Source organism: Chenopodium album, chromosome 13 (assembly GCF_948465745.1).
Source record: "Chenopodium album chromosome 13, dcCheAlbu1.1, whole genome shotgun sequence".
Classification (NCBI taxonomy): domain Eukaryota; kingdom Viridiplantae; phylum Streptophyta; class Magnoliopsida; order Caryophyllales; family Amaranthaceae; genus Chenopodium; species Chenopodium album.
Genome location: NC_137846.1, coordinates 51,642,051 through 51,655,355, shown reverse-complemented (window position 1 = coordinate 51,655,355; position 13,305 = coordinate 51,642,051). Strand labels below are relative to the sequence as shown.

Below are 13,305 nucleotides of genomic sequence, written 5' to 3'. Positions count from 1 at the left end.
CTCACTAGTAGCCTAAGAAGAAACTATACGCCCATCCACTGGGATGCGCAAAATGTGCCAGACATCATGTAGAGTAATAGTCATCTCTCCAAAAGGGAAGTGAAATGTGTTAGTGTCAGGTTGCCACCGCTCCACAAATGCACAAATAAGAGGTATATCAAGGTGTCCAAACATACACCGAGGCAAGTGTGACAAGCCTGTACCCTCAACCACTGCAACCTGCTCGGATGAAAGCGCGGCAAACCATGACTGAAGCTGGTAACATGCTCTTTCCCTATTCTGACACCTTAGCAAGTTTCTCTCCTTTCCATCCCATATCATACGAGCAACATGGCCTCCGAAACTAGGAATAACACTACCATCAAGGGGCCTACCGGGCATGTCCTCCTTCACTATCCAAGAATCATCATCAACTTGTCTTTGACGTTTATTAGTACGCCGTCTACTAGTGGTGCTACCGGTGTCAGAAGCGACAAACCTACCATCTATAGCCCTTCTACCAACCACTACACCTGACGTATCATCATGCTCACCACTCTGATCAAAATTACCCTCAAACTTCTCCATCTCCTCAGACTCACTAGCTCGTCCGTGATCAGGCTCGTCGTAAAAAGGAACAGATACATCATCAGAAGCACCATCAACAACAGACTTTCCCAATCGTGCAACATCCCTTTCTCTCCTAACAAAGGCATCGATGTTTCGGGCTCGAGTGTGTCGCGGCCCCGAGCTAGTCAACACATCATTCACCGCAATTGATTTTCCACCTTGTCGCTATTTAATATAATAATAAAATTTCAAATTATTATATTCATAATTCTAACAATAATTATTATTATTTCAAGTATTATTACTAATAATTTTACTATTAAACAATATACTGTTCAAATCATTTTTTTTAAATAACATATTTCAGTTTTCAGTTGATTAAACAATATACTATTCAAAAATTTATATTTTCAGTTGGTTTTCAGTTGATTAAACAATAACAATCATTTTTTTTAAACAATATACTTTTCAAAAATTTTATGACTAATTTGAAATTAACTTTAAATAAAAAAGATATATTTTCAGTTGGTTTTATCTTAAAAAAAATTTTAGTCAGTTGTTATAAAAAAATTTAAACAATGATTACATTTGGTTTTTTAGTTATAAAAAAATTTAAAAAAAAACAAAAAAATAAAAATCCCCACAATTCATGTTAGTTAGTTGTTACCTCCAAAAAAAACAAGTTATTTGGATTTTATTTAAAAATTATCCATGTTTACTTTGTTGACAATTGTAAAAAAAGAAAATAAATAAAAATTGTTGACAATTATCTACGTAGTCTTTGACTCTTTCAAGTATAACTTTTTTTTTTTTTTAAGGAAAAAACTGCTTTTTTTTTTATTAAATTAAAACTGCTGTTTTAAATTTAAAAAAAAAAAATAATAACTACTATCTTAAATCATACATATATATCTTAGGAATAAAGATAAACTGATTCAAAACAAAAACATTGATGATCATGGAATAAAGATAAACATGGATCAAGTAAAACATGATTAATATTTAAATTTTATTATCAAATAAAATATTAATTCGAATTCAAAAAAAAATATACCGTAATTAAAAAAAAATATTAAGTCGAATTAAAAAAAATATTAATTCGAATTTTTTTTTTTTAAAATAATAATAAAATTACCATAATTCAAATTACATTACTAATTTTATCACCAATTCAAAATTAATTTACGGATGACAATTCGAAATTAAAAAAAAACAAATTACAATCATAATTCGAAATTTAAATTCAAAAAAAAAAAAAAACCATAGTCGCGTGCTATATGCGACTCCACCACGGCATAGTCGCATATAGCATGCGATTATACCATGGTACAGTCGCATATAGCATGCGTCTACACCATGGTAGAGTCGCGTGCTATATGCGACTGTACCGTGGTATAGTTGCACGCTATATGTGACTGTACCGTGGTGGAGTCGCATATAGCACGCGACTATGCGATTTTATGCGAAAATAAAAAAAATTACCGACGAATTGGCCGGCGTTTTCTCCGCGTTTCCCGGCAAACGAACCCCTTTCCCACGCCGCGATTCCATTGTCGTCAGCCCCTTCCTTTTTCCGGTTGATTTGGTATGATGAGTGGTTGATTTGGTGTGATAGATAGTGAGAAATTGAATGATTCCGGCGACCTTTGGGTGGTGGTGGTGATGGTGTGTACGGTGATGGTGATTCCGGTGACGGGTGGTGGTGGTGATGGTGTTTAGGGTGATGGTGGTGGAAGGAGTATAATTGGTGAGAAAAATTGAATAATGTCAAACATAAAATTTATAAGGGTAGATGAGTCATTTAATACCGCGCCCTAAGTACTTGTGGCATTTAGTAACACCCTTTAAAAATGGTAAGAGTTAAAGTAGTCAACAATACAGAGTACACAAGATCGAATAGCCCAAAGTTTAGGGCGGGAGACTTCAGTCTTTCTCTCTCCTCAGTTCTTCCCCAACAATAGCTTCTTCAATTACATGTCAATTACAATCAACAAAGCTTCAGATCATCCCATTTCTTATCAGCTGAATTCGTTGATTAGTACTTTTCTGGGCATCTCCAACAACCCCAAGAAGCCCCAACACCATGATTTACTGCAGCAATTAGCGGGACCCATTAATGGTGGTAGCAGAGCCAATTTTTTGGGGTTCTGGTTTAATGCTCTCAAAGTACTTCCATTTATGCTCGTGATTTCTCGGTAGCTGACAGTTTTTTCTGGGTAATTGCTTCCTTATTTTAATTTCTTATAATTTTATGATTTGTTAATTGATAGATTAATGCATTGATTGTAAAATTTGGGTTTGAATTTCATATTTGATTGATTATTATATGCTTAATTTGATACTGAAAGATTTAGGATTCCCTACTACTTTGATGACCTAGGGTCCTGTTAAATTGAAATTCTTAATGAATTGTTAGTTACTGGGTTGTTGCTGTTCTATAAGTAATAATGTACTGGGGACATTTTGCAATTATGTCCATTTCTGAACATTTTAGTATTACTGTAGCAGTTGAAACTTAAAAGGGTGCATTTTTCGAGCATTCTATGAACTTGGACTTGAGAAACCATTTCAATGGGTGTGTGTACAAGTGTTAGAATCGGATAATTTATGGAAAAATTTCAATGCTTTTAATCAAAATTGAGATGTTGAAACTATCCATACCTATGTATGAGTGTCAGGGTCCGGCATGGGTACTTTTGAAAATGATGGGTCATGTATATAACTAACTAATAATCGTTTTGTGTATGTGTTGCTACTTGCTATGTATTGAAATGTGTGTTAATGGCTCTGGTGAAATACTGATTTAGGCTTTGAAGAGGATTTCAATTAGTGCCTTAGTGGTGCTTTTGATCAGGATTTTACTTCCTTCGTTTCGTTCTAGATGCATTATTTATAAAAACACGGACTTTTAGGCCCTTTTTGGTTGAAGGAATTTGGATGGAAAAGAAAAGAAAGGAAATTGTTTTAATCAAATTCCCATGTTTGGTTGAATAAATGACATAAAAATCTAAAGGAAAGGAAGGGAAGTGGGAGGAAAGTCTCTTAACAAAATTTTGGCTTTCCTTTCCTCCCAAAATAGGAGGAAAGAGAAAAATAAAAGTAATTTCCTTTCTCTTCCCTTCATTTCCTATTAATCAACCAAATATTGGAAAATAAAATCACCTTCCTTTCCCTTCTTTTCCCTTCCCATCCTTTCTCTTCTTTTCCTTTACTAATATTGAACCAAACAAAGCCTTAGGAAGTCTTTGGAGATGAGAGAAATAGAGATTAGAGAGACAGAAAATAGAGGACCCATTTGCTACTTGAGAGAGATGGAGAATTTATTAACTAAAAAGAAAATTATGCATCTAATTTGAAACTTCCTTATTTAGAAAGTGATGCATCTAACACGCAATGGAGTAAGTATAATATACAACAACAAAATTTTAGTCACAAAATGATTTGGGGTTGGCTGACATGAATTGTCATAAGGAACCGTTCGGCAAAGATAAAAGGACACAAAGTATTACATTTTGCATATACTAGCTGTTTTTTGTGATAGATAAATTAACGATACAGACTGCTTAGTCTTGACTCTTGTTTCTATTATCAATGGCCTTTGATTCTTCCAAGTTCATGAATTATTTTCAGAGCCTCATGTAGTAGGAACTTATGGACTGTCCATCAGAGATCAGTCAGTCCTCTGGTTTTTATAGTTAAACCCAACAGTGGAGTAACCTTTTGCTATTCGAAGTATCAACTATTGAACAAATGTTTGATTAGAAGAACTTGCTTCCTCCTTGTTTTTTCTTTTGAGAAATAACCAGTAATTTGAAGTCGGAATCTCGAGCAATTTCTATGCTGCAGCTTACCTGATTTGATTGACAGTAGTATTTATCTGCTGCATTATGAGGGAGCCAACAGTTCCTTTGGTGCTGATTTCAACAAGAACTTCTGTGGCCATTTCTGTTTTGTATTAAGTGTTTGTGATGATATTTATGAACCAAACTCCCCTTTAGTCTTAACCTAGTGTGATTTGCATTGATTGATAGACTCCCCTCAGCAACAAATTCTGGTGCTTTGAAAAAACCCTCTACTTGGAAGGCTAGATCAATGGAAAAATTTCGTATGAGCTCCCTCAATACCAAAACCTAAAATTCTTCACCTCCGGGCTTCTGTGATTGCACTGAAATCACCCAATACTGGTGACTGGAAACTAGTTCCTAACGGTGCTTCCTGTCATCACCATTCTCTCTTTATTTTGCTTCTACTCCAGCTAGGTGTTCTACCTGAAACCACCATACTGCACTACTACTCACCACTTCCCACAACCTTTTTGATCCTGCAAATCACACCCCTATTTTGTAGTTAGGTTTTGTTTTTCTTCTTCTAAGTTCATTCTTTAGAGCAATAATTAGTAAGTTATATTTTGAATTAAATTTTTTGTGGGCATTTTGGGGTATATACTGTTTTAGTCCTAGCAAATACTGTTATTGAAATGTGATAGGCCGTCGTCGAGCCTACCAAAGATAAAGTCTTATCTTGGTCTCACTAGCTAATAGCAAGGGTAAGAAAGGGTCGAACCCAAGAGAGACGTTGAATCAACCACCGAGATACTACCGTTTAAATAAGCTAAATGAAGTCGAAATTGGTTTGGTTTTATGTAACATGTAATAATTCAATTCAACTAATACTAAGGGGTGATTAACAATATTTAGAGGATTCTAGGGCTCGAGATACACCACTCAACTTCGTCACAAATCACAAATAACATGTAGCAACAATGGTAAATTAAGGGGATAAAATAGGGGAACTCATCTAAAGCACCCAACTACTCTCTTAAGCTAGAGGGATTACTCGAATCATGAATACAACCTACTCTCGTGGTTACAAAGCATAAAACAAGTATTAAAGCATAATCACGATGACAAAAACATTCCCTTTACTGGAAATTCCTATTCTCATGGCATTTCAAGTCAATTAAGCATAAGGGAGCTAACTCAAGTTCATCTCTCGATCCTTCGTTGAGAAAACTTAGATAATAGTTCTAGCAATGGCCATATACAAGAACTAAGCAATTAAACCACTTAAGCTCAACTAATTAACATCCAACAATTACCAAATTAACACATGCAACAAGTAATTAGTGACTACATTGAGGGTTTTACCCAAACCCTAGAAAATTAGACTGTTCACAATCCATGGAGATTAAAGCAATTAAGGATTTCAAGTAACTCGTGAACTAGATTTAACTAAAGATTAAGCTAAATAACAATCTAAGCATACAAGGATTAAGCAACATAATTAACAATCAAAGCAATTAAAATGGAAGAGAAGAGTGAGAAAAAGTTACCAGAAGCTTCAACTTGAATAACAATGGTGGAACTTGTCTTCTACATTGATTGAGATTGAAATTTCTAAGCTATTAATTAAAATCTAACTAATGATTTGAGAATATTTATGTTTCTACAATTACAAACTAAGAGGAAGCACTAAAAACTTGGATGTCGTACAAATGAACTCAAGGGGTCATGTATAAAGACCCCCAAATAAAAAAGACGGAGAAAACAAGAGTAGGACGCGGCTACAGGTCTCCGTGCTGAGGCAGGCACGGACGTACAGACAAATCTGCACGGACGTGCAGAATATGAGAAACAGTTTGCTGCTGTTTTGGCCAGGGGATCCTGCACGGACGTGCCAAATGTGGCACGGACGTGCATGCCTTGAACTTAAGGATCAGTTTTGAAACTGATTGCACGGACGTGCAAGAATCGGCACGGACGTGTCTAATTCTGCACGGACGTGCAGGATCTGGAAAATGCAAACTTCCCGGTTAGTCCGTGCAAACTTCCTGGTCCGTGCAAACTTCCTGGTTCGTGCAGGCTCTCTTAGGCCCTTTTCTTCACTTTTTCTTCGGTTTTGCTTCATTGTCTCGGCTTCTAACCTCGGTTTATCATCCATATGCTTCAAATGGTCGTCTTTGGACCTAAAAACTCAACAAAAACACTAACAACCCGTGAAGCAAGGGATACATAAAAATTGAACGAAAGTAGAGTAGAAGTGAACTAAAATGCCAATATATCAAGTAGACAAGGTTCAAAATAACTTTAAAATCATATCAAATAACAAGTTATCAAAATGTTGTATAATGACTACTATAAATTTTAACCTTTTAAATAATTAGAGTATATTTTTAGTGGTGTACACAAAGTGTATTGACAATCTCAATTGAGCAGTGGCGGATTCAGGATTTTGGTGAGTCACCATCAATAACTGATCACTTGTTTCAATCCAAAAATTATATATATGTATATATAAAAAATATATTTCACCAAAATGATTTCAATCCAAAAATAGGGACATAAAAATCCATACTACAATAGTACTTAAAAATTCAATCTTACAAGTCGAAAGTACGTACTCTAAATAAATAACATGTTACAAACAAATAGTACTATAAAATTATTACATTAAATTAACTTTATTGTACAAGAATTATTAAAAAATTATACGGAGTACACAAAAAATAAAATAGTGAGATAACTTACTCTTTAATGAAAAAAAAAGCAGCGCAACAAATATTCATATACAATGTCAGCAGAAAAAGAGACCTGTTATCTGAATAACAGGTCTCTTTGTTATTTAAAAAATCTGACAGTGTTAGGCAGCAATAGCAGCAAAGAGACCGCCTATCTATAATAGGAGGTCTCTTTGATATTTTTTTTTAAAAAAAAATCATTTTTTTTTTTGCTGGTGAGTCACGTGACTCATCATGCACCTACATAGTTCCGCCCCTGCAATTGAGTGTGTGTTTTTTTTTTCTTTTTTGGTATTTAGGAATAATTAATATTAGCTTTTGTCATATAATTTTCAATCTATATTACTTAAACTCTTCATTTCACATTTTCACCTCACGTACTCGTGTTGACACTCAGGCATGGGTATGAGCGTATGACACTTGGACACTTCACTTTTAGTTCAAAATCATGAAATATTTTTCACAATATAGCCGAGTCGGATGCTTGGACACGTACCCGTGTCAGACATGGGTACTCGAATCCAAGTAACATAGATTTCAATCATGTTTAATATCATCCCAATGTATGTGTTTGATTTTTTTTTTTAAAATTTTTTTTAATGTTTTGTTTAAATTACATGACTTGTGTGCTTGCTAAAAAGATGTTTAATTTAATAAGCTCTAATTTGATGTTTTGAAATGCAATTATAAGCTCCATAATTTAGTACTATTAGTACCATCTAATATGTAATGTTGCATTAGAAGTATAATGCTAATTTGGCAAGCTTTATCTATTTACTTACGTTATTGCATTCTATTACAAGTTAATGTATTGTAGTTTCATTGGAATTTTATTTTAAACCGATATAATTTTGGAGTTTATTGGTTTATAGGTTTTGCGCTTTTGATATTGAGATATTCTCTCTTACCCTTCTTTCTTCCTCCATATCCCTTTTTAATAGTTCCTAACTTCCTTTAATGTATTGATGCACTTGTAATTTTTTTTTTAACCTTTGCTATTAACAATTCTTTATATGCAATGTCCTTATAATTATTGAATGACAAATATGACTAGTGAAGAGTGAAAAATCTGAATATATAGCTGATTGATGATTGGGATACTGGTACAAATTTTGAAGTACATAAACTTTATCAAATGCATCATCATTATCATAACCTAAAGTACCTTTTTAAGACTTAATAGTTCATGTTTTGGTATCATTATTGAACTTATCCCTTCTAGGAGGTGAAGGTATGCCTTTATATGAAGGAATATCACATGCTGTTGATTCTATATGTTGACAAGCAATTACCTATATCTTATACTGAGAAAGTTAAATGATGACATAAAGTATGGATACCATTACTAGTGCAGTTAGACGTACAAAGATGGTTTAGGTAAGAGAAATAAGAAGCTTTTGGAAGCTTGCATCCCAGAATTGAAATTTGTCGATTTGGTAAAATGAGTCACCTGGCTCCACATATGCTTGAATGCTGAGCTTATTTATGTGTCTCTCTTTTTCTGTCAGAAATGGATCGTTCTTGGATGTATGGTAAACGCAACACGCGTGAATTTTTGGACGGGGTTAAGGAGTTTTGTAGACGTGCTAAAGAGCACCAAAAGAGTAGTGGAGAGGATGAAATTTATTGCCCTTGTCGTGACTGCTTTACTGTAAAGAAATTTAGTGATATAAAAATCATAGAAGAACATTTGATTCGTCGTGGGTTTAGGCAAGCGTACCATGTGTGGCTTTGGCATGGTGAAAAACTAGTTTCTGGGGAAACTTCTAGTGTACATGATATTCAGCAGGAGGAGAGTGATGAATCTGATGAGAGTGAACGCGAGAGCTGTGAGAGTGATGTAGGGGATGAAGACAATGATGACGAGGAAGATTACATGGATGAGATGATGGATGGGGTAGGGGATCGTTTAAATGAACGAGGCAACAGACGAAGTAGGGGTCCGACGAAAGAGGTTCAAGTCAAAGAGCCTATGTTTCTTGAGTATGATGATCTTGGTCAGCCAGCGGGTGATTGGGAGCACGTTTATGCGAGACATCTTGGTAGCTGTGCTAAAAAAATTAACATTAATGTCAAGCAGTATCGATTAGTACCTGAAGCCGACAAGCAAACATTATGGAATAAGACAAAGGTTAGAATTGGATATAACCTAATTTATGTAATGTAGTCGATGTTGGTTATTAACATCAGTTAGTTTTCTGATTACACAGGCTTTGTTCCACATTGAAGATGGTCCAACAAAGGAAAAGGAAAAGTTGTTTCATTCTGGAGTGGCCAGCCGATTCAGAGGTTTTAAGACAAGGTTAGTGAGTCGTTGGATCACTAAGACAACGAAGCCTCCAGAAAAGAGTGCACACTTAATGCCCTGGGAAATTTACAAGGGAATCATCACGAAAGTGGACTGGGAAAAGTTTGAAGGAGATCGTACCACTGATGAGGCAAAGGTGATTGTAATATCAAAGGATATAATAAAGAAAGATGTTAGTTAATATTGACGCACAATATGTAATCAAAATATCAATAATGCTTATTTATTTTCTAATCTAATAGGCTATTAGTGAGAAGGCAAGGAAGAACGCAAAACAGAACAAGCACTATCATCACTTAGGGTCGAAGAGTTACAGGAGGAGCAAAGAACAGTGGATCAAGGATGGAAGATACCCTACTGATACTGATGGATCATCATCTTGTAGAGTAGCTAAACGAGGCTTGGAATGGCTATTGGCAAGACAAGTGCCTGGTGAAGGAGGAACTTGGGTTATCACAAACGATGAAACACGGAAAGTTGCCAAAAAATATGTAGGTATTGTTGAATGAGAAATTTGTTGCTGTAAATTGACGATATCTAATGTATATAAATGTGTCCTAATTGCCAATAGGAGGAGTATATGCAACAACAGGCCAAAGGGACTTTTATTCCACAGCGGAATGTGGATGCCCTGTGCATGGCTCTTGGGAAAAAAGATCATTCTGGCCGTGTTTATGGATTAGGGGGACTTAATGTTGGCCATCGCAAGGCCTTTGGCAAGCCAGACCCAAGGGTCTCTGAATTGAACCAAAGGCAATCATTGGAGGAAATGAAGGAGAAAATCAAAGCTTCCTTGATGGAGGAATTTGAACAAAAGCTGAAAGATCAAGTGGAAATCCAGGTCAAGCAAGCACTGGCCTCCATGATGCCACAAAAATTGCCCCAAGCCACCAGTTCCAATCTATCACCACCTATGTTGACGGTAAATACTTACTCAGTCGACAATTTTAAAAAAATTCCATTTATACTCAAAAAACACAATATAGTATCTTGCATTAAGCTATTGAACTCTTGATGTATAGGCTTCGAAAACATGTCGTCTTGCTGTGTGGGATGCCTACTCTGGGAACAAAATTGTTGTAGCAGGTGGTACGGCATATCCCTATGGTGATGGGCCAATGTGCAATCAATCGATCATGCCTGGCCACATGAAGGTATGTATCAATGATCCTTACAGTGATTTTGTCGACGTTGACCTCCCGGTACCTGCGGAAGGTGTCACTAAGATTGGTGAAGCTCGAGACAATTTCGTGCAATGGCCCGCAGCCTTAGTGTTGTTTGAAGATGAGGTGAGGACTGATATTGGACTCAAACTTATTTTAGTTTTCCTACCTGGCGTAGTTTGAGGTCTTTTTGTATTATTCTCCAAGTCATATTTTTGACTCAGATTATAAATAGATGTACATTGACTCAGATTATAAATAGATGTACATTGACTCCAGTTATAAATAGATGTACATTGACTCAGATTGGAAAACTTGATCCTAATTGACCCAATATAGATCAAACAAAAGAGTGCATATTTTTGCTTTAATTCCACCTAAAGCTGTCCTAATTTGTTCTAAAAAGGCTATAGGCCTTGATTCACTCAAAATGAAAGTGGAACCTTGTTATCCCAAAATATAACCCATTTTCTATTTATGGTTCTGTAATATTACCTAAATTGGCAACGTTCGGTGTTTCAAACTATTTTGTCCAAATTGGCCCTATATAGTCCCTACTTGAATTATAATAGAATTTTGTGAGCTAATATGACTCTATTGACGATTGAAAAATGATGTTAGGAGGCCATCCCAGAAGAAAGGTATGAAGGAAACAGCAATGAAAAGGTTGACAGCAGTGATCTTCAATCAGGAGAGTCAGCAACCAATGTCAAAGGGTCATCACAACAAGTTGGGGAAGACATGGTTGCTTCCAATGGTGAGAAAAGTAAGCTGTTGCAAGTGCAACTTGTCATGGCGAGTCAACCGGAGCGGTATGATGTCACAACGGTTCTGTTGGATGCAAAAGTGTTCCACTTAGAAAAGGACACTGAAACTTTTATCACAGCGGAGGACATCAACCTGTTACTCAGAGGGGCAAGGCTGAGCATTTCCGTTGTTCAGGTCTTCATGATGTAAAATTTTTTACCCTCTTGATCCTTTGAATCTGAATGATTTAACGAAAGCTGTGCATTTATCATACATTTGACACAACTTTGATACACAGGTTTCTAATTGATAGATACATCTCTTCTTTTGATTCGTCACATATTGGGTTTCTTTGTCCCCAAACAATCGCTGCATCTAATGTCCGTCACCAGACTCACCACCATCAAGTCACTGCAGACTACATAAGGGATGTTTTCTTATCCAGTAGGGATAGGGGTGATGCTGGATACCAACTCATATTGGCTCCATATTATGAAGAGTATGTATGAACTCCAAACTTATCTATAATTATGTTTAATTGTTTGTAGTAGAGTATGAATTTTTCATTAATTATTGTAACTTAACAGTTAACATGTCTTGTAATTCATACAGGGAGCACTGGATACTCATTGTGATTAACCTTACATGCGGCAAAGTCTTCAAGTTCGATTCCTCCAAGGCTAAAAAGGGGAAATCTTTGACCATAAAAGACTGTTTAGATATGTAAGAAGAAAATTTGTGCACCATAAATTTTGACTAAGAAAGTTTTTTTGTGTGATGTAAAAGCATTAATAATCTCATGTTTGTGTGTGTATGCATGTGCAGGGCTTACAATGTCTATAAGGGTAAGGGTAAGGGTAGAAAGGGGCGCAACTCTAAACTGAAATGGTTTTCTATAAAGGTATATGATGTTAGTTAATATGTATTGTTAATCTCTAATAACTAGATACGTGTATCTTGACATTTTATGAATATCTTTCTTATATAGTGTGCTCAACAAACTGGTGATACTGAGAGTGGCTTTTATGTCATGAAATTTATGCATGAGATGGTCACATTATATGGTGATTGTCAAAATATGGATAAGGTATGCATCATTTAAGAATTATTGTGGCTTTAAGTTGCAGTAAATTAAGTTTTATTTTAACTTGTGTGGTCTAATTCATGGTCGTCAAAGGAGTATCAAAGACGAGATGAGCCCTACACTGATGAGGAAATCAATGAGGTTCGAGAGCAATGGGCGATCTTTTTTGGAGACAAGTATTTGTGAAAAACCTACTTATTTGACAACCTTGACGACTTTTTGTAAATATAATCTCAAGGTTATATGCATTAATTAACTTCTTATATATGCTCTACTATGTTATTTATATATTATAAACTATATATACTGCGTATATGTGATGTTAATGATGGTTTTATGTGGCATACAGGGTGATATCGTGTTGATTTGTTGCTGGCGGTATTTTGAGAATAGGTCTTGGTGGAGTTTAATTTCGTGTGATTAAAGGTTTTTCTAGATTTTAAATATTTGGTGGATCAAGTACAGGAACTTTGCTGAACTTCCCCTTAAATGTAGAGTTAGTGGTGGTGCTCGAGACTTTTGGGGTTATGGTGGTTTTTCAGGGGGCTAGCTCCCGGTGGTGGAGGAGGAGGGAGGTCTTGGTGGCATTTCAATTTTTTAGAAAATCAGGTAGGATCGATTTTCTGTAGCATAACCCTATGGCCTGCAACAAGTAAGCTCATCAACTAGCAAAAAACCAGACCTTTTGCTATAGCATTTAGGCATTACATCCTCTTCGGCCAAAAAATCATGGACTTGTTGCTGCCACTTGTGCAGCTAGCCGAGCCTGCAATTTTCATATTAATGCTCAGTGCAATTGATGTTATTTCTACTGGTGGTACACTGTACACAGCTACCTCTGACCTCAATTGTGCTCTGCTGTAGTTGTTGAGAAACAATACTCATATCATCATATGTATGGAATTATGGGTATTTAAAACATATTTTTTATCAACAA

At 35.7% G+C, this 13,305-nt stretch overlaps 1 protein-coding gene across 2 annotated transcripts; it reads left to right on the top strand.

Moving 5' to 3' along the window:
* Positions 1–2,442: 2,442 nt before the first annotated feature.
* On the top strand, positions 2,443–13,305 carry LOC145576860 (uncharacterized). 2 transcript variants are annotated; one of them, XM_081634564.1, is made up of 13 exons: positions 2,443–2,765; positions 8,575–9,197; positions 9,277–9,510; positions 9,617–9,865; positions 9,946–10,296; positions 10,397–10,663; positions 11,159–11,490; positions 11,583–11,783; positions 11,897–12,007; positions 12,110–12,185; positions 12,273–12,371; positions 12,462–12,606; positions 12,718–13,305. In XM_081634564.1, the coding sequence occupies exons 2-12, from the start codon at positions 8,577–8,579 to the stop codon at positions 12,552–12,554; spliced, it is 2,634 nt and encodes an 877-aa protein (XP_081490690.1). In that variant the 5' UTR covers positions 2,443–2,765; positions 8,575–8,576; the 3' UTR covers positions 12,555–12,606; positions 12,718–13,305. The 2 variants fall into 2 exon arrangements, with proteins under 2 accessions (XP_081490690.1, XP_081490691.1); XM_081634565.1 differs by lacking the exons at positions 12,273–12,371; positions 12,462–12,606; positions 12,718–13,305 and having other exon boundaries at positions 11,583–11,787.